General features: G+C 45.6%; 1 protein-coding gene across 1 annotated transcript in view; it reads right to left on the bottom strand.

The window, feature by feature from the left end:
• Positions 1–9612: 9612 nt before the first annotated feature.
• LOC143923913 (homeobox protein Hox-A4a-like) overlaps positions 9613–22366 on the bottom strand; it is a 67101-nt gene continuing 54347 nt past the window's right edge. Inside the window, exons 2-3 of the mRNA XM_077447861.1 lie at positions 13450–13610; positions 9613–10159 (exon numbers count right to left, since the gene is read on the bottom strand). Coding sequence (XP_077303987.1) covers positions 9869–10159; positions 13450–13610 — 452 coding nt within the window. The 3' untranslated portion in view covers positions 9613–9868. The remainder of the gene's footprint in view (positions 10160–13449; positions 13611–22366) is intronic.

Genomic DNA, 22366 nt, shown 5'->3' with positions numbered 1-22366 from the left:
AAATGCTAGCTGCATAAGGATTACAATTGTTAAATGAGAGAGTAAAGTTCCACTTTATGGCATAGCTCCCAACTGTCCCTGATTTCGAGGGACTGTCCCTGATTTGTAGCAATGTCCCTCTGTCCCTCTTTCCTCCTCATTTGTCCCTCATTTTGATCTGATCTATATAGATGTATATAAAATGCACTTTTTATCTATCAAAAAGTGTTTCGCAGCGCTAAACCTTTCATCTGATTTCTAACTTGCTGCATTTGTAAATTCTAAAATATAAAGGAATAGTAGTGGTAAAAAAAAGAACTTGTGGGTTTAACCAATCTTGTTTTTTTTGTACAATTCTCCTTTAAGGGGGCGTGACAAGGGGTGTATCCTATGCCTGCATACCTTTGCTTATAGGTGTCCCTCATTCCCATCTCAAAAAGATAGGAGGTATGTTATGGGGTTAACCAGACTCAGAATATATCTTCTGGAAATATACAAATGTGGAAGAGGAAGCACTGACAATAGTGGAAGGCCCATCCAAATACTCATAGCAATCATAATTTAACCCTTTCCCGCCGAGCGTACGCAGATGTGCGTACTCGGCTTCCGGGGGGTATACCGGGATGATGCCCGCACCTGCAGGCATCATCCCGGTACCGTTTTTTTCAGCAGGCGATTGGCTATCCAGGCATAACAACCAATGTGGCTAAAAGCCGCTCGGCTGTTATGCCGGAGGAGCGGGAGGGGACGTCCCCCCCTCCCGCCGCCTTCCGCCGCTGTTACCGGTGCTCCCGCTCGATCGGGAGCACCGATTCAAATTCCGCTGCCTCCGGCTGCTAGGGAGGAACTGGAACAAAGCCGTAATCGGCTTCGTTCCAGTCTCCTCATAGTAAACACGGAAGCGTCGTCATGACGTCACTTCCCGTTTACTCGGCTGCCAATGGCGCCGGTTTTAAAAAGATATACGGTATTCAGAATCGCCTGAATACATTGAAGTGTAAAGGAGGGGTGGGGGGGTCTTTTAGACCCCCAATCCCTCCATAAAGAGTACCTGTCACCACCTATTACTGTCACAAGGGATGTTTACATTCCTTGTGTTAGCAATAAAAGTGATCACATTTTTTTTTTTTTTTAAACAATTTAGTCATTTTAAAATAAATAAAATAAATAAAAAAAATAAAAAAAATTTTTAAAGCGCCCGCCGTCCCCGCGAGCTCGCGAAGCAAAGAAAGCGCATACGGAAGTCGCGCCCGCGTATGTAAACGGTGTTCAAATCACACATGTGAGGTATCGCCGCGATCGTCAGAGCGAGAGCAATAATTCTAGCACTAGACCCAGTCTGTAACGCTAACGTGGTAACCGTAAAAATTTTTTAAAGCGACGCCTATTGAGATTTTTAGGTACCGTACTTTGTCGTCAATCCACAAGTGTGCGCAATTATAAAGTGTGACATGTTTGGTATCTATTTACTCGGCGTAACATTATCTTTCACATTACGGAAAAAAATTGGGCTAATTTTACTGTTTTTTTTTTTTTTTATTCATGAAAGTGTCCCTTTTCCCAAAAAGTTGCGTTTAAAACACCGCTGCGCAAATACCGTGTGACATAAAATATTGCAACAATCGCCGTTTTATTCTCTAGAGTCTCTGCTAAAAAAATATATATAATGTTTGGGGGTTCCAAATAATTTTCTAGCAAAAAATATGGATTTTAACTTGTAAACACCAAATTCCAAAAATAGGCTTAGTCATGAAAGGGTTAAAGTTTGCTGTTACTGATAATGCACTATGCATCCCCTGCAAGCTCCGGGGTTCCCCTTTAAATACCAGGAAAATATGCTCTGCCATATTGGAAGTCCATAGATTCTCGCTGACAGTGGTCCTCTATCAATTCATAATTGGGGGGTGCCCCGGTATCAAGCACTTTGCCCCTTTCCTCTCTCATGCAGCTTCAATGTGCGTGGGCAAGGCTGCAGGTGTATTTCATAGCGGCAGAGAGGGAACTGTGCGGAAATCTTAGGGATAAGTGGGATTAATGTCGCATTAATGGGATCAGTTTGTGTATACACAGTGAGTCATACGCTATGAGGACCATAAATCAGAGCTTGCAGAGTGTAAAAAAAAAAAAAGAAAGCAGAACTGGGCCCTCTGCCCATCTCCCTCCCAAGAAGAGTCATAAATAAGAGAACGGCCCCTGCCAGGCCGCCAAAAGGCACCTGACGCCCAGCAGTCACTGCAGGAATTACAGCAAGGCATCCATCACTTTAATGCTTGTACTTTGCAAATTAAAGCCGTCATCGCCCGGTCCGGAGGACAATTTAAACCTTTGACGTCCTTCAGTTCTATTCTTCCCTTTTTCTGAAACGCCTCTTCCCTCTCTCACAATACTTTTTTCTCATTTGATTATACAAGTATTTATTGTGGGAGTGCTAGTAGTAAACTGCCGCTTATCGTACATCTACGCCAAGGTTCTATGTACCCGCTATCAAGGAACTACCCCCCAGCATGGTCACTGAGGCCTAATCATTTATTTACAGCTATAGGGGCCTAAATTGCATAGGTGATGCATTTTTGTTCCTTCAACCAGAATGTTGAATAAAAAAAAAAATTATTTGATTCCCCCCACCGCCACACTTGGTGTTGATGGAGGGAATTCCTCCTGCTATTGTATTCTGAAATCGGGGTGAATTCCCCATTGTCAGAACACAGCAATCAGTGTTTCCGGCTGTAGCCGGGAGCAATGATCGAGCGAAGAAAAAAAAAACAGACAGGCTGGTTTTACAGAAGTCGTGTGAGATATCAACGTTTGTACAACCAGCCTGCCCACAGATGGATCAAAATTTGGCCAGTCCCTGCTGACCTGGCTTAAAGTTGCTGTAACTATAAAAAAATTAAATGACCCTGTTCCTTTAAAGTGGTTGTAAACCCTTACAAACCACTTTGACCTACAGGTAAGCCTAGATTAAGGTTTACCTGTAGGTCCAAGAAATATCTCCTAAACCTACACGGTTTAGGAGATATTTACTAAAAGACAGTCACAGCTGTCTACGGCGCATGCGCCGTAGACAGCGGCGCGCAGGCGCACTATCGCCGTTAGTGGCGGCTCCCGTGCGCATGCGCGGTAGTGACGTCATTGCTGCTCCGGCGATGTGAGTGACCGGAGCAGCGATACCTGGAAGAAGATGGATGCTCCGGACTACAGGGGACAGCGGTGACTTCGCTGGCTCCTGTGTCAGTTAAGTGACACATAATGGACTACTATGCGATGCATAGGAACCCATTGCAGGGAGACAAAGAGGAAGTAAACCCATCAGGGTTTACTTCCTCTTTAAAGCAGGATATACAGCATAGTGCTTGTGCGGTGTCATTTGTACCGCTCTACGCTGTAAAATACCTGGTTGATCCTGCCTGTTCCTGTGTCCTCCTTACTGTGCTGACCACAGTAACCATGGCTGCTGATCCAGGGTACCGTGGTCAGTTTATGTGCCTCTATCATCCCGCTGCTCTCCCTCTGCCCCTCCCTGCCTGCCTGTCAGCTCAGCAATGTGTGTGTGTGTGCAAACTGTCTCCTCCCTGCCTCTCCCACCACTATTGCGCTGTGGCTGTAAAATCACTAATCAAAAATCCTGGAATCCCTTCTGTTACAGCAAGATATACTGTGCAATTGTTTTTTTTTATTTTTTATTACACAGCAAAATACCTTATTTGAGAGCACTGCTGTGCGCTTATGTGACCTCCCACTGTTCTCCTCCTCCTCTCCTCCTGGCTGATGTCAGAAGGGAATCTTAGCCCCTCCCACTGTGGTTCTCAGATCGGAGAAGGAGAGCCCCGGGAGGTCACGTGACCGCACCTCAAAATGAAGGTATTTTGCTGCATAATTTAAAAAAAGACACAGATACTGCACAGTATATCTGGTTTATATTTGGTTTTATTTGACATACGTTGCTCTTCCAGTGCTCCTTGCTGCAAAGGCCAGGTATAGATGGGGGCAGTGGCCATTTGTTTGTATATCTTGCTGTAACAGAAGGGATTACAGCATTTGTGACTAGTGACTTTACAAGGGCTTTAATTTCAATCCATCTATGGCCAGTTTAAAGAGGAAGTAAACCCTGATGGGTTTTACTTCCTCTTTTGCTCCCTGTATACTATAGCCTGAAAATTAAAAGCATAATGGCCTAGTATGCATCGCATACTAGCTCATTATGTGTCACTTACCTGCAAAAGAATACAGCGATGTCTCCTGTGTAGGCAGTGTCCATCTTCAAGCCCCTCTTCCTTCCTGGCCGTGGACTCCGGCTCTGTGATTCGCCGGAGCCGCGTGACGTTACTCTCGCGCATGCACATAGTAACGGCACATGCTAGGGAAGAAATGGCACGGAGTTTCGTTTCTTCCACGCGCATGCACTGTTCACTTTATCGGCGGACGTTTAGGAGATATTTCCACTACCTATAGGTAAGCCTTATTCTAGGCTTACCTACAGGTAGAAGTCCCAAAAAAGGGTTTACAACCACTTTAAAGAGCAAGTAAACCCCTGGTGGGTTTTACTTCCTCTTTATTTCCCTGCAATGGTAAAGCATAATGGATTACTATGCATCGCAGAGTAGCCCATTGCGTGTCACTTACCTGAAACCGAAGCCTGCGATGTCACTGCTGTCCCTACTAGCAGGGAGCGTCCATCTTCACCCCTCTTCCTTCCGGGGGCCGCGAAATCCGGCTCTGTGACTGGCCGGAGTTCGCATGATGTCACTCCCGCACATGCGAGCGCGAGCCGCCAGTCACGGCATGACCCCTTGTTAGAAACGGCACGATCTGCCCTTTCTAAAGTGCGCATGCGCCGGAGACATCGGCGAATGCACTGCCAGCTTTTTTTGTAAATACCTCCTAAACCATGGAGGTTTAGGAGATATTTCAAGCACCTACAGGTAAGCCTTAATATAGGCCTACCTGTAGGTAAAAGTGGTTTTACAGGGTGTACAACCACTTTAAGAAAATCAAGGAGATGCCAACCAATTTTTATCATTTTATAGCTAGCAAGGAAGGTGCACATGGGAGGGCTGTGGGGAGGAAAGGGGTTATGTTTTAATTTATCCTTTGTCCTATAAAGTAAGACTGGCCATCAGGGGCAGACTGACAACTCATTCGGCCCCCGGGCAATAGGAGATTATGGGGCCACACAGTATACACAAACACACACATAGTATACAATCACACAGTATACACACACATGTTTCTATTGGCTGAGAAGGTACTGGAGAGGTGGGGCAGCTATAATCTCATTTTTAGACCAAAAGGATGTCAGTAAGGGACATTTCAGAGACAGATGTAAAAAAAAAAAAATGTTTACATACTGTCCCTGGTTTTACTGAGACTGGCAACCCTCATGGGGCCCCCTAGTGGCATGGGGCCCTCGGGCATTGCCCAAGTGGCCCAATGGTCAGTCCGCCCCTGCTGGCCATACACCTATAGATCATCTGCAGATTTTCTATGGTCAGGTGGAAAAGGTGGAACAGATTCCTCCATCTACGCTGAACTGTGTGGATGGAAGATTCTCCCACTGGCCCAAGCTTCCATATCTTGCTAGTCGGCCCCCGCTGGCTCTCACAATACCTGAACATTCTGATTGGGTGCAGGCATTGTTTAGGTTGAGAGCCAGCGGGGCCGACTAGCAAGATACTGAAGCTTGGCCCAGTGGGAGATTCCTCCATCCACACAGTTTAGCATACACGGAGAAATCTGTTGCACTTTTTTCATCTAACCATATAAAATATGCAGATAATCTATAGGTGTATGGCCAGCTTTAGTCCCCTACATATGAACGAGTTCTGTTCTGTTCCGAGAGAGCGTTTGTAAATTAAATTTCTACATAAGTTAGCCTAGGGACCCAACTAACACAATTGGCTATACAGTACTGTACTGTAATAGGTTTATAATGCAGAATTTTTCACACAAATAATGATAGTGTACTCTATGCAGTACTGTACAGTACAAGTACACAAAAGCGCAACCACGTGTAGGGGAGGCACGCAGGTGACAATGAATGTAAGCCAGGCACGTGAACTAACTTATGTGATTGGACATGAGAACGTATGTTCCTACCTTTAAATGTTTGCAACTTGAAGGTTTAAAGCCCATATATACCTTTTGTTTTTTATTTGGCGGGGCTTGGATGACATCACAATGCTTGATCCTGTACAGCAAGTGTGGGTTCTTGGTAAAGCAATTTTGCACAGTATCACTATAATTATTAGAAAGACTGCATATATCTGGTGCGATGGAGCACCCATAGAATGTGAGTGCATTTTATCTGCATTTACAAATCAATAATAAATACTATAAAGGATAACGCACTATTTTGTTTACGTGAGCAGAGATAAAGGAGAAGGAAAGCACTAGATTGAGGAAAACTGCCACTCAGCACAAGGAGGAGGACAGATCATAGTCCCATCTACGGGACACAAGTGGGATTTGACCGAGCAGTAACTAACATGTGAGGTCAAAGCATTGAGGTGAGAGGACAACTGGGGGTGTTTTTTTTGACCACAGAATGTATAAAAGAAGACAAAGGTGGAATCTGTACCAGGGATAACACTCCCAGGAATATATTTGCATCTTAATGATTTACAAAGGACTGTTTTGGGTTTGCTTGAGAACACTAATATACTATATACAACCGGATGTGTGTGTGTTTTTTTGGATACAATTTTTTCACATTTGGAGGTGAATAGAGTTTTATGCATGTTTGATGAGTCCCAAACAGGCACTCGCTAGTGTTGTGCACAAAGGAGTTGGATAATCCAATGCTCCTGGACATTATATTTGCTGAGGAAAATAAAGTGTTGGTAGGGGGCTGGACCCCAAAAGTGAGTGAAATAATTTCCAATTACTGTATATACTCGAGTATAAGCCGAGGCACCTAATTTTACCACAAAAAACTGGGAAACCGTATTGACTTGAGTATAAGCCTAGGGTGGGAAATGCAGCAGCTACTGGGTAAACAATGCCCATCTGCAGCCTCACTATGCCCATCTGCAGCCTCACTGTGCCCATTTGCAGCCTCACTGTGCCCACCTGTATCATCAGTGCCCATCTGCAGCCTCATTGTGCCCATCTGCAGTCTCACTGTGCCCATTTGCAGCCACACTGTGCCCATTTGCAGCCTCACTGTAACCACCTGTATCTTCAGTGCCCATCTGCAGCCTCACTGTGCCCATCTGCAGCCTCACTGTGCCCACTTGCAGCCTCACTGTAACCACCTGCATCATCAGTGCCCATCTGCAGCCTCACTGTGCCCATCTGCAGCCTGATTGTGCCCATTTGCAGCCTCACTGTGCCCATCTGCAGCCTCGCTGGGCCCATTTGCAGCCTCACTTTGCCCATCTGCAGCCTCACTGTAACCGCCTGTATCATCAGTGCCCATCTGCAGCCTCACTATGCCCATCTTCAGCCTCATTGTGGCCATCTGCAGCCTCACTGTGCCCATCTACAGCCTCACTGTGCCCATCTGCAACATAACTGTAACCACCTGCATCATCAGTGCCCACCTGCGGCCTCACTGTGCCCATAGGCGGCCTCACTGTGCCCATCTGAAGCCTCACTGTAACCACCTGTATCATCAGTGCCCATTTGAAGCCTCACTATGCCCATCTGCAGCCTCATTGTGCCCACCTGCAGCCTCACTGTGCCCATCTGCAGCCTCACTGTGCCCATCTGTAGCCTCACTGTGCTCATTTGCAGCCTCACTGTGCCCATCTGCAGCCTCACTGTAACCACCTGTATCATCAGTGCCCATCTGCGGCCTCACTGTGCCCATCTGCAGCCTCACTGTGCCCATCTGCAGCCTCACTGTAACCACCTGTATCATCAGTGCCCATCTGTGGCCTCACTGTGCCCATCTGCAGCCTCATTGTGCCCATCTGCAGCCTCATTGTGCCCATCTGCAGCCTCGCTGTGCCCATTTTCAGCCTCACTGTGCCCATCTGCAGTCTCACTGTAACCAACTGTATCATTAGTGCCCATCTGCAGCCTCACTATGCCCATCTGCAGCCACACTGTGCCCATCTGCAGCCTCACTGTGCCCATTTTGCAGCCTCACTGTGCCCATCTGCAGCCTCACTGTGCCCATTTGCAGCCTCCCTGTGCCCACCCGTACCTTTGATAACCAAAACAGCAGGTGTCTCCTGCTGTGTCATGCAGTCTTAACTGTTCGGCGGCCATCCACTGTAACAAAGCCCCGCCTCCTCCTCCTTCATGATAGACTGAACAATGATTCTGTTTCCCAGCATTGTATCAGTGTTCAGTGTTCCGTCTATCACGGCTGAGTATAAGTCGAAGGGGGCTTTTTCAGCATAGAAAATGTGCTGAAAAAGTCGGCTTATACTTGAGTATATATGGTAGGCTCTTTGAGGCTGTTATTTGACAGCCAAGGTGTTTTTGCAGTCCCCGGGGCAGTCCAAAGGATATATAGATAAAAGATATATAGATAAGGATAAAAGCATGACAGATCACAAATAAGTCAAGAAAAAACCTTGTTTCTCAGAAAAAAACTTTCAGAAGTTAAAGCCAACATGTTCCGAGGTTCACACATCCCCTTCTTCAAGGCTTGTTGTGTATTGGCAAGTTTGAAAAGACTGGACAACTGAAGATTTAAGGCCGGTTCACACTATAGCGATGTCAGACATCGCTAGGGTTGCCACCTTTAAACCCGAACACATATTAATTACACAGGTTCTATGGCTGATTAAGGTGGTAATTAAACTCACTTAGTGCCTTCCCTGTATTCAATTAGCCACAGAACCTGTGTAATTAATATGTGTTCAGCTTTAAAAGGAATGAGGTGGCAACTCTAGACATCGCATGTGATTCGCATTGCACTGCTGTACCGATCACATGCGATGTCTGTGCGATGCGAATTCAGCCATACAGATTGTGTGGCTGAATTTGCATCGCATTTGGACCAATCTCATGCAGGACCCTTTTTTTGTCCGCATTAGAATAGGATCGCATGGGTGATTCCTGTCCAAATTCACAGTTCGCACTGTGATCTGAGAACCGATGGGAGTGTCAATACAAACTTAACACCCCCATATTGGTTCGCAGATCACAGTGCGAACTGTGAATTTGGACAGTAATCACCCATGCGATCCTATTCTAGTGCAGAGGGCATTGTGAACCGCCGGTGATTGAGGTGCGATGCGGAAACCCACACTGGATTTGCAGGGCTTCCCGCATCGCACAAGTGTGAACTGAGCCTAACATTGATAGGCAACCCATGTGTTATTATAAATCTTCAGTAGTCCAGTATTTTAAAACATTGCCAACATACAAGCCCTGATGAAGGGGGATGTGTGAACGCCCGAAACTCGTTGGCTTTATCTTCTGAATTTTTAGTTGTGAGAAATAAACTTTTTTTCCTGGACTTATTTTTGATATATGGCGCCCTTATCCTTCTATATAGTATATCCTGGACATTATATTGGAACCTCATCAATCATCACATCACAATGTGAAGCCTTAGTTACACAATCCATGCATAGTGGCCCACAGCAACAAAGAAGAGCCAGAAGAACAATGTAAAACAGTTGATGGGCTTGCACAGGTTAATTCACTTTCTTATTGATAAAAAAAAAGCATCGGTTGGTGGACAGAATGCCGAAAACCCAACAGACTTTATTTTCAGAAGGCCAAACCAGGTTATTTCACTTTATTGCAGGTACCCCATGAACCCACTTATAACCCATCCCCACCCATTCCCACTGAGACCCCTACCAATAATTAGTTAAATACATATAAATTATTATCTCCGGTCTCCACATCTCTGTGGAATATTGCGGTCCATGATAAATAAATAAACTTTGGGCTGCATATTGCCCACAGTCCCTCAGTCTGTATCTTATGGGGAGGGCAGAGCCCCACTCTCTTCCTCGGAGCAAAAAGACTCTGGGCTGTAGCGGAGCTGGCCGTTGTGTCGTAAGATGTTTGTGTCTCTCTCTGACCCTTGGAAGTCTACGTCTTCTTCCTCTTCTTCCTCCTCCTCCTCCTCCTCCTCCTCATCATCCTGGGCATCCTTGCTGGGTGCTATGCCCTCTGACCTCTTCCTGTCGCTGTGGTTGGACAGCACCTGCTCTTTCCCCTTACGACTCCTCTTCCACTTCATTCTGCGGTTCTGAAACCAGATCTTTACCTGGGTAGAGAAATCAGACCAATGTTACAAAGCCAACAGTCCAGTCCTCAACAATTCAAAAACATTTTCTTCAAACAGTGTTAGGAATTATCATCTCCATTCTTGAAAAACCAAGAAAAACTTTTTTTTAGTTTAGAACATTTTTTGGGGGGGGGGGGAATAGAATTTTCAGTATTGGCCACAAGAGGGCACACATGCCCTTGAACAGCAAAAAAATGGGTCTTGGTTGCAACTAAAGAACTTAAAGAGGAAGTAAACCCTGATGAGTTTACTTCCTCTTTGTTTCCCTGCAAAGGTAAAGCATAATGGACTACTATGCATCGCATAGTCATCCATTATGTGTCACTTACCTGACACAGGAGCCAGCAAAGTCACCGCTGTCCCCTGTAGTCCGGAGCGTCCATCTTCTCGGTGGGTCTCGCTGCTCCGCCGCTGTCATTTGGCGAAGCCACGATGATGTCACTCCAGGGCATGTGCACGGGAGCCGCCACTCGCGGCATATCGCTGTTGACAGCGGCGCGCTCAGTGCATGCGCCCTAGACAGCGGTGCCTGTCTATCGGCAAATATCTCCTAAACAGTGTAGGTTTAGGAGATATTTCTTGGACCTACAGGTAAGCCTCAATATAGGCTTACCTGTAGGTCAAAGTTGGTTGTGAGGGTTTAAAACCACTTTAAGGGTACTTAAGGTGCAGATGTCACATGGTTTGGGGTTCCGGTCCAGAAGTATGTTCTGACTCCATGGGCCTGGTCCTCCTGAGAAGCCCCCAGGAAGGCTATGGCCTGGGGTGCGGATCCACCCGACTTTATGTCTCTGGGCTGGCTAGCCCGAGGCAAGGAAACTAAGGAAAGGATTCAGAGGTGGTCCGGTGCCGTCTCCGGTTGTGGAGAGGCTCAGCAACTTTTTAGCTATCCAGGGGAGGACTCTTTAGAAGAAGGCCACTCAAAGGTTGGCTTCTTAGCAAGAGCCTGGTAAGGCTGAATGACCTAAGTGAATCCAGTCTTGTGGGTATAGCCGAACCGGCTGAAAGATCCAGGTATCACACGAGTGTTCTACAAGTTCTAGTTTCTTACATGTTCTACAACGTCTGTGGCAGAGACTTATTCCTACATGTTCTACAACAAAGTCCCTTTAAGCGGGAACCCCTAGACGTAAATCGAGGCAAAGAAGGTAACGGTAAGCCCAATCAAACCAGCAGCTCCTTCGGGGGTCAGTGCATATAGAGTACAGGGGTCAGGACTTTATATAGATGCACAGATCAGCTTGCAGATTTCAGTGATCAGAAATGTGTGCCTCCCATAGGAATGCCCCTTTAAATGTTTGTCAATGATGTATGTCCCTCTCCTCCTGCTACCCATCCTACCTAACCTGTGTAGAAACATCTATATGCTTACTTCTTTTTTAGTCTGCTCTGGTCCGGTCATGTGATCCCAGAGCTCCGTCTCCCCTGTGTTAGTGAGAGGCTGCTGCAGAGGAGAGGGGAATGCCACAATGGCTGGGACATAGGAGCCTATGGGTGACGCACCGCTCCCGGAATTCCCAGCCAGTGTGGGGTGCCCCCTGGCTAGGAGCTGTGGGATCACTTCAGCAGACTAAAAAAAAAAAGAAGGTAGGTATACATATCTTTTTTAAACAGGTTAAGCAGGATAGGTAGCAGGAAGGGGGGGGGGGGGGGTTAGTTTTAAGCATAGTTAGTTTTAAGCATAGTTAGTGCCCGCTTGCTGCTCTGTGTGTCCTTTTTGTGGTCAGTGTACCTACTCTGTGGTAAGTGTGTCGCCTTTTCATTGTCAGTCAATAGAAGTAGTGTTATTACTTACAGAAGAGAAGCAATTGCTGCCAGAGGTGAAAAGGGAGGGCTTGTTTACATTGTTTATACTTGTGATCACTGAGATTGGTTCACAGCAATCACAAGGCACAGAGCCACTCTGATTGGCTCTGTGTTTTTTTTACTGTGATCTGCACTGCCTAATGCACATGCTAAAAACACAAGGCCCTTTATAAACAGTCCACCTACCTGCTTTCTTTTTTTTAGTGGCTTAAAATAATTTAGGACTAATTATTCAGATTCTTGCCCAGACATCCTTTAGCTAAATAGTAAGGAATGTTTGGGGATTGATATCAGGAGATTTTTTAGGCAAAGCTGCTGATGGTCCAGCTCTGCCTGAAGACCAGTCCTTGGAAAATCCCCTACCAAACGCTATGTCATACCTCCCAACTTTTTGAGATGGGAATGAGGGACACCTATCAGCAAAAGTAGGCAGGCATAGGACACACCCCTGGCCACGCCCTCTTAAATGAGACTTGTACAAAAAAACAAGATTGGTTAAACCAACAAGGGCTTTTTTTTTACCACTGCTATTCCTTTATATTGGCTTTTGGAATTTAAAAATGCAGCAATTTAGAAATCGGATGAAAGGTTTAGCTCTGGAAAACACTTTTTGAAAGATAAAAAGTGCATTTTATATACATCTATATAGATGAGATCAAAATGAGGGACAAATGAGGAGGAAAGAGGGACAGAGGGACATTGCTCCAAATCAGGGACAGTTGGGAGGTATGCGCTATGTGACTATGGGACACCAAGGAGAAGCCATATTTCCATTATAATAGTAAGATTTTCAAGTTCAGTTTCATAACCAGTTTCATAAACCAAACATTCTGATTTATAAAATAACTTTGTGTGCATTATAGTCGAAGTGTTACTAAACCCAGGATCCTGCATTCACTATATCTGGCCTCCCACAGTACACAGAACACGGAAATACAATTATTTTAGGAAATATAAACCGCTAAATACCTTTTCTCATCAGCAGTATATAACAGTCTTGTGACTTCTATCAGTGTCTGGTTAAAGCTTGTAGGCGGATTTTTTATTCTGCTCTGACTGTTCTATGAGGCTGGTGAATCCATGGCCCTCTGTCTGGGCAGTGCTGATTGGCCCTGTGCTGATCACATGCACCCTGCCCCCCCCCCCCCCCCCAAGAAAAAAAAAGAAGAAATAAAGCTCTCTAGCAATACATACCAATCTGAGCATGTGCCGAGTGTTCCCAAGGCTCTGTTCTATCAGCAGATGGATCGGGGACAGTAAAAAAAAGGGGGGAGGATCAGAGAAGACAGGATCAAACAGCCTTTTTTACACAATGTTCAGGATTAACCCCTTAGATTCCACAGTGAGTATAACAAACATGCTTTACTGCATATGCAGACTGATTTTACTGTTGTGGGTTTAGTAACACTTTAATCATTCATGACAGGTCCTCTTTATTGCATAAATCCGCATGTGTCACCCACCTGTGTCTCTGTCAGCATAAGAGACGTGGCCACCTCAAAGCGCTTTGGCCGTGACAGATATTTGTTGAGCTTGAATTGGTTCTCCAGCTCCAGCAGCTGCTGACTAGTGAAGGCTGTACGAGGCCGTCTGCATTTCCCCATAAGACCAGGCTGGTTAGATGCTGCAGGACAAGAAATGTCAGCATTACTATACAGATCCACAATGTACCAGTTCACATCGGTGATGGCCAGCCACTTGCTGTCCGGGACCAATCATTACATTACAATCATAACACACATCTTAAAATCAGCATTTGTTGCCAGAAAATTACCTAGAACCCCCAAATACTGTATATTTTCTGAAAGCAGAGGCCCTGTAGAATAAAATGGAAGCTGTTTCTATTTTCATGCCACACGATATCTGCACAGCCGTTTATCAAATCCAAAATAAATAAATAAATAAAATAGAATCAAATGAATTTTACTGGACACAGACACAATATAATACATGTCAAGATTTAAAATTGCACTAATCCGACAAATGGTCGACAAACTACAGTACCTATAATTCTCCATCAGCAACACTTGAAAAGCCTTTAGGCCCCTTTCACACTGGGGCGGTGCGGGCGTTGGCGGTAAAGCACCGCTATTTTTACCGGCGATATGCGGCCGCTAGCGGGGCGGTTTTAACCCCCGCTAGCGGCCGAAAAAGGGTTAAAACCTCCCGCAAAGTGCCGCTGCCGGCGGTATAGCCGTACTGCCCCATTGATTTCAATGGGTAGGAGCGGTTTAGGAGCGGTGAATACACCGCTCCAAAGATGCGGCTAGCAGGACTTTTTTCACCTACCTGCCAGCGCACCGCTCCAGCATGAAAGCCCTCCGGCTTTCACACTGGAGTGAAAAGGGCCGTTTTTTTCAGGCGCTATTTTTAGCGATGTAGTGCCTGAAAACCACTTCGGTGTGAAAGGGGCCCTACAGCAGGGGTCTCAAACTGGCGGCCCTCCATCTTTTGTGAAACTACAAGTCTCATCATGCCTCTGCCTATTGGAGTCATGCTTGTAACTGTCAGCTTTGCAATGCCTCATGGGACTTGTAGTTTCGCAACAGCTGGAGGGCTGCCAGTTTTGGACCCCTGCTTTACAGGCTATCAGTTTAGAGTTAGTCATGAGTTATGGCCCTAGAATTATTGCTCTCACTGCGATACCTCATGTGTGGTGCAATCACTGTGAACATATGTATGCCAGACCTATGTGTGCATTTATGTGGGGGGGGGGGGAATTGGGACACTTTTACTTGTTTATTTAAAATTATTGTATTTAATTTCATTTATATTTTTTACGTCTATTGAACTTTATTGCTATCACAAAGGGGCTAACAAGCCCCCTTCTGATAGCTTTGAAAAGTGACAGGTCCTCCTTATGGGGACATCATGGGGTTATTAGACCCTTGATGTTTCCCCTTCCCTCCAAAGCAACTAACCAAGCACAAATTGTAACAGCAAAGTGAATGACAGCTCTGAAACCTTAATGAGGAAAGCATTGTCGATTCTGGGTTCCTTCCTCACAGACAGGGCCGTCTTTAATAGTGATTGGACCCTGGGAAAAAAATGTCTTGGGTGCCCCCCCCCCCCCCCCCCCCCATGCAATTTCACTCTCCACCTGCTTTGAGACATACAATAAATAGCAGCTAGACTTAAAATCCGTTTACCGGATCAGATCAGGCAGCAATTGCGATTGGTTGCCAGCGGCTGCAGCATATAATTACTGCTTAGTGACTGGTTGCTAGAGGTTACAACACACATTACAGCTCACTGATTAGTTGCAAGAGGTTACAGCAAATTATTTCTGCTTGTTAATTAGTTGCTAGAGATTATTGTACAGTAATACTGCTCACTGGTTGGTTGCTAGAGGTTACAACACACATTACAGCTCACTGATTAGTTGCTAGAGGTTACAGCAAATTATTTCTGCTTGTTAATTGGTTGCTAGAGATTACTGTACAGTAATACTGCTCACTGATTGGTTGCTAGAGGTTACAGCACATCATCTCCTCACTGCAGTGGGGCATGATATACATATGCATGCTGCCTTTATTTATATATCAATGCCGCCTGATGCAGCTATTTACTTATGAATTCTGTAAACATAGGGTCTGCAGGTGAGTCATCTGTACACAACAATAGGGCAGAGCTGGGCAGCATTAGTACCAGCACTTCACACTGAGATATTGGGACACAGCACAGGACTAAAACTTCAAGGGACAAGGGAATTTAAACTGGGATAGTTGGCAAGTATGAGGCAGCTGCTTTGGGCCCCACAACAATGACAGGGCCCAGGGCAGCTGCCCCTTTTGTCCTGCCTTAAAGATGGCCCTGTTCACAGAGGAGATGGGGGAAACGGATGTTCCTCCATCTCCTCTGTAGGAAACCAGCCTGGTCACTTACCATGGTCCCAGGTTCTCCGGATTAGCTGGAGAGCCTGGGTTTTATCACAGGCGAGTTGGGGGAGCGCCCTTCTCAGCGCTGTAAAAGTGATTGAAAACAGCTGATCGCTGCCTGAAAAAAAAATGGTACCTTTAGCTGCAGCCATGATCTTATAACAACCACTTGCTGGCAGGTAGTTTACATAGGTATGTCAAAGCAGAACTCCAGATGGTTCAGCTTGTGGCTCTCTCTATGACCCGTATGTGACTGTCACTTCCCATTAAATGCTACCTGTGTGCTCACATTACATCTTATATAGAATTAAACAGGATTTTCTCCATTCAATTATTTTTTTAAGTTAAATTATAACTGAAGACAAAACTTTTTTTTTTGTTTTAAATAAAGTGGTGAGGGATTAGAACACCTGCCAGGTTTTTTTTCTTGCTGGATAATGGAAATGCATACAATGAGAGCTTCAGGTGTCCTCCAAGACCTACTAAATAAATCTAAATACTGTATAGGAAATAATCACTATAAAAAATATCTAAATTGCTAGGCTGAGTGTTATTTACAGAGTAGATGATATGTATTTATGTAAACTGTATCATTGAGGATATTTTGACTATATCCACTTATTATTGAGTTTATAATTAAACACATTGGTTAATTTCAAATGTGTGGCCTTAATTGGTTTTGAAGGATAAACTCAAGAATAATAATGCAATAAATTGCAGATTGGAGGCCTTAGAACTGCTGCTGCCTTATTGTTTTACCTTTTTTTTTTTTTTTTTTTTTTTTAAGAACATTCTGGAAAATTGGAAGGAAGTTTCAATGGGACACAGATTGGTGCTCTATTTATTCCCTTCTATACAATATTAAACCAGTCTTGCCTTAAAGCGGGAGTCCGCCGTTTTTTTTTTTTTTTAAAGCCAGCAGCTACAAATACTGCAGCTGCTGACTTTTAAAATAGTGACACTTACCCGCCCAGCGCGCCCGCGATGTCGTCACCCGAAGCCGATCTCTCGATCGTCTCTCGGGTGCTGCCGCCGCCATCTTGGGTATGGAAATCAGGAAGTGGAGCCTTTTCGGCTTCATTTCCCGGTTCCCTACTGCGCATGCGCGAGTCGTGCTGCGCAATAAGGGTGGTCCCCGTTGTCTCTGGGATCCGTGTGTTTCCCAGCAGGCAGCGGGGGACTTTCGGAAAGGGGCGTAGATTCTGCGGAAAGGGGCGTACCTTCTGCAGAATTTACGCCGGAAGTGGGTGCAGATACCTGTACTGTACAGGTACCTGCACCCCCTCCCCCCTGAAAGGTGCCAATTATGGCGCCGGAGGGGGGGAGGATTCCAATGAGCGGAAGGTCCATTTTAGGGTGGACCTCCGCTTTAAAATACAATTTAAGGGAAAATAAATGACTGCTTATTGAAGCTTTGCTTCCTTGGTCATTTCAACTTCCCCACCCTACTGAGTGAACAGTGAAGAAGGCGCAGAGCCTGCTGATTGGGCAGTGAATGAGCAGATCTTACTGATTGGGCAGTGAGGGAACAAAGCCTGCTGATTGGACCGCGAAGGAGCAGAGCCTGCTGATTGGACAGCGAAGGAACAGAGCCTGCTGATTGGACAGTGAAGGAACAGAGTCTGCTGATTGGACAGTGAAGGAGCAGAGTCTGCTGATTAGACAGCAAAGGAGCAGAGCCTGCTGATTGGACAGAGAAGGAGTAGAGCCTGCTGATTGGACAGTGAATAAGCAGAGCCTGCTGATTGGACAGTGAATGAGCAGAGCCTGCTGAGTGGACAGCGAAGGAGCAAAGCCTGCTGAGTTTACAGTAAAGGAGCAGAGCCTGCTGATTGGACAGTTAAAAAGCAGAGAGCCAATCTCAACCAGGGTTCTGTGGAACCTTGGGGTTCCTTCAAAGGTTGCTAGGGGTTCCTTGAGCTGTGGCTGACGAACCACCTATTTGATGATGCCTACAGAGTTCAGGGTTCAGTACCACTTAGCAAAGCCAGCAGCATGACACCAAATATCTTTTTAGCTGTCTTTAAGGGGGACATTCTTCCTATTGACCACTGATATAAGGAGCATTGTTCCTATTGAGCCCTGATAATTTGGTTTTAGTAAGGGTTCCTCAAGACATGAAAATTATTTTCAGGGTTCCTTTAGGGTTAAAAGGTTGAGAAAGCCTGGATTGGACAATAAAGGAGCAGAGCTTGCTGATTAGACAATGAAGGAGCAGAGCCTACTGATTAAACTGCAAAGCAACAGATCCCACTGATTGGGCAGTGAACGAACAGAGCCTGCTGATTGGACAGTGAAGGAACAGAGCCTGCTGATTGGGCAGTGAAGAAGCAGAGCCTGCTGATTGGACAGTGAAGGAGAAGATCCTGCAGATTGGACAGTGTAAGACTAGAGCCTGCTGATTGGACAGTGAAGGAGCAGTTCTTACTGATTGGACAGTGAAGGAACAGAACATGCTTTTTGGACAGTGAAGGAGCAGATTTTATTGATTGGGCAATGGAGGAACAGAGCATGCTGATTTCTACAGTGAAGGAGCAGATTTTATGGATTGGACAATGGAAGAACAGAGCATGCTGATTGGACAGTGAAGAGCAGATTTTATGGATTGGACAATGGAAGAACAGAGCATGCTGATTGGACAGTGAAGGAGCAGATTTTATGGATTGGACAATGGAGGAACAGAGCATGCTGATTGGACAGTGAAGGAGCAGATTTTATGGATTGGACAATGGAAGAACAGAGCATGCTGATTGGACAGTGAATGAGCAGATTTTATGGATTGGACAATGGAGGAACAGAGCATGCTGTTTGGACAGTGAAGGAGCAGATTTTATGGATTGGACAATGGAGGAACAGAGCATGCTGGTTGGACAGTGAAGGAGCAGATTTTATGGATTGGACAATGGAGGAACAGAGCATGCTGGTTGGACAGTGAAGGAGCAGATTTTATGGATTGGACAATGGAGGAACAGAGCATGCTGATTGGACAGTGAAGGAGCAGATTTTATGGATTGGGCAATGGAGGAACAGAGCATGCTGATTGGACAGTGAAGGAGCAGATTTTATGGATTGGGCAATGGAAGAACAGAGCATGCTGATTGGACAGCGAAGGAGCAGATTTTATGGATTGGGCAGTGGAGGAACAGAGTATGCTGATTGGACAGTGAAGGAACAGCAATACTTTGACAAGTTTTTCCCTGTGTTCCCTCCTCCTGTAACCATTTTCCCAGTGTGAATGTCGGTGTCTGTGCAAAGCAATAGATCTCTGATTGGCTCACACAGCTGACCTTCCTTCACCAGGCTCAGTGTTGTACAGGTGATTACATGGAGCTAATATAAAGACAGATTCAACTATTTTTTTTTTTTTTACTAGCTGTATGGAAAATGCATTCCTGATAAATTTATAACTCCTAGATTGTAAGCTCCTAACGAGCAGGGCCCTCTGTTCCTCCTGTCTTGAATTGTATTGTGTTGTAATGTCTACCCTAAAGTTGTAAAGCACTGCGTAAACTGTCAGCGCTATATAAATCCTGTATAATAATAATAATAATAATAATAATAATATAACTCAACCCTTTCATATTCGTCTGAAGTGCCACAACATGGCTGCTTCCCTCGTCTATGATAACAGGTCCTCTTTAATCATTTATTGACAGAACAGGTGACTGTACACACACTCTCATTATATGTTCCCGTGAGAGGCAGGAGAGTTGGTCCACGTAAAAAAAAAAAAGATCTAGCAAAATATTTGTCAAATTTGCGTCGAGTAAACACAAAATCCGAATCCTCATTTCTCCACAGCGATCGCACACAATGGCCGCGGCTGAGCTTGTGTGGCTTCTTTTTTTATGCCGGTTAGACTCACACCTAACAATAATATTGACTCGGGCAGCAAATTTCCCCTCCACTGGTACTGCACTATGACCCGCCCGCACGCACTGATCCAGATAACGCTGTGTAAACAGTTATATAAACTGGGTGACTATCTGTGTTTGTAGACCAATCATTAGTTATTAGGGAGCAGATAAAGGCAGCTCGTCTCCATTGATTGCCCGCTCCAAAGCGTTTATTAATTTAGCAGGGTTTGGCGCTGTGTAATCCACCGCCGTCTGTTCCACTGTTGGCTCTCTCCCCTCCGGAAGTTCCTTATGGTGTACGTTTACTTTTTCAAATGAACTAACATACTATATAGATAGATAGATAGATAGATAGATAGATAGATAGATAGATAGAAATATATATGTGTGTGCCTATTAATTACTCCTCAACCCTTTCATGACTAGAGATCACATAAGTCAAGACTCCTAGACCAAGTTTGGCCAGTGTCGGTTAAGTTGAGGTTAATTCTGAACACCCAAATAATTATTTTTTTGTAACCGCTTGCAGACCAGCCACCGCAGTTTTACTGCGGCAGGTTGGCTCCACTGCGCGAAATCATGTCATTGTACATGATCTCAAGAGGCTTGGATAGCAGGCACGCACGTGCCCGCCGTGTGTCCGACCGCGGGTCCCACGGACTCAATGTCCACGGGGATACCCGCGATCGTCTCATGGAGAGGAAGAACGGGGAAATGCTGATGTAAACAAGCATTTACCCCGTTCTGCCTAGTGACAGGACACTGATCTCTGCTCCCTGTAATCAGGAGCGGTGATCAGTGTCATGTCACACACAGCCCCCCCCCACAATTAGAATCACTCCCTAGGACACACTTAACCCCCTACAGCGCTACCTAGTGGTTAACTGCTTCAGTGCCAGTCTCATTTACACAGTAATCACTGCATTTTTAATTGCATTGATCGCTGTATAAGACCCCTTTCACACAAGGGCGTTTTGCAGGCGCTATAGCGTTATAAATAGCGCCTGCAATACGCCCTGAAAAGGCTGCACCATTGTCTGTAGTGTGAAAGCCCGAGGGCTTTCACACTACAGCGGTGCGCTGGCGGGACGTCAGGGAAAAGTCCTGCCAGCAGCTTCTTTGGAGCGGTGAAGGAGCGGTGTGTTTACCCCTCCTCCACCGCTGCTTCCCATTGAAATCAATGGGGCAGCGCTGTAATACCGCCGGCTATTGCGGTGTATTGCTGGTGGTTTTAACCCTTTCTCGGGCCGCTAGCGGGGGTAAAAGCGCTAGCGGCCGAAAGGCGCCGCAAATAAAAATAGCGGCGTTTTACCGCCCACGCTATGGGCGGTGTGGTATGAAAGGGGTCTTAATGTTACCATCATTTTAGTGGCGCTATTCGGTCGCTAGCAGGGCGGTTTTAACCTCCCCCGCTAGCGGCTGAAAAGGGGTTAAATCTGACTGCAAAATACCGCCGGAGCGGTGTTTTGCCGGTGGTATCACAGCGTTGCCCCATTGATTTCAATGGGGAGCAGCGGCAGAGGAGCGGTGAGTTCATCGCTCCTTCACCGCTCCAAAGAAGCTGCTGGCAGGACTTTTTGTGATGCCCTGCCAGCGCGCCGCTCCAGTGTGAAAGCCCTCGTGTTTTCACACTGGAGTGAATGGAGCCTCTTTTTTTCCGGCGCTATGCAGGTCGCTATTTTTAGCGCTGTAGCGCCTGAAAAACACCCGCAGTGTGAAAGGGGTCTTAAAATCACACAAATATTCTGACTTGGTAGAAGCAATCATTAATTACAAATTCAATTTATAAATACAAATTTGTGTTCTAAAAAAATGACATAAAAATACAAGTATGTCTCTGAGACTCGCACAACCTGCACTTTGTATTTGCAGGGGAATGATTTAATTAAAGGGGAAAATAGAGGCGTCTTATCTGCTTGAAGACAAAATGTACAGAATTAAAGTAATGAGTGAATTAATTGCTGGTGTTAATAGTACATGTCGCTGTGCGGGGAGACTGTGGAAGGACTGAGCTCCTTTGTTTAAAGAATATTTTAATCATTAAGCCAGCCAGTTTGGCTTTGCTATGATTAGCGGTGTATATAACCCTGTTGTAAAAGAGGCCTTTATGAGTGTCCTGGCTTCCTAGTGGCGGAGGGGGGGATCTGCCATATTGAGGACACATATAAAAGTGGACTTTTTAGTAACTGATATGTCAAAATATACAGCAACAGTGCGATTTTCTCCAAAAATCTACAAATTGTATTATTTTAACTAGAGTTGCACCCTGTGGCGGCTCTTCCATATGGGACGCAGCCCACCTAATGCATGTACCCGGCCCCTAATATACATATAGGGCGCCGGACGCATGTATTTCAATGTGTTTTTTGTTTTGTTTTTAGAAGCACATGATTAGAGCCTGAGGCTCTAATTGGCATCACAAAAGGGTGGGCTGTGCGCCCCAAGCCCACCCAGTTGTGTGACATTAGTGAGTTAATATTCACTATTGTCATCCTGATTCCCCTCCCGGCCAATCAGGAAGCAGGTCCTGAGACCCATCACTCGATTGGCCAAGAGGAGAAGCGATCCTATTGGCCGCCGAGGAGGAGGAGGGAGGAGAAGCAGGGGAAGCCAGCGCCCGGAGGAAGCGCTGTCAGTAACCTAGA

Source organism: Lithobates pipiens, unplaced genomic scaffold, assembly GCF_037356315.1.
Source record: "Lithobates pipiens isolate NorthernLeopardFrog02 unplaced genomic scaffold, aLitPip1_a1.2 Scaffold_22, whole genome shotgun sequence".
Classification (NCBI taxonomy): domain Eukaryota; kingdom Metazoa; phylum Chordata; class Amphibia; order Anura; family Ranidae; genus Lithobates; species Lithobates pipiens.
The sequence above is the reverse complement of the archived record's forward strand: the minus strand, read 5'-3'. Positions and strand labels throughout refer to the sequence as shown.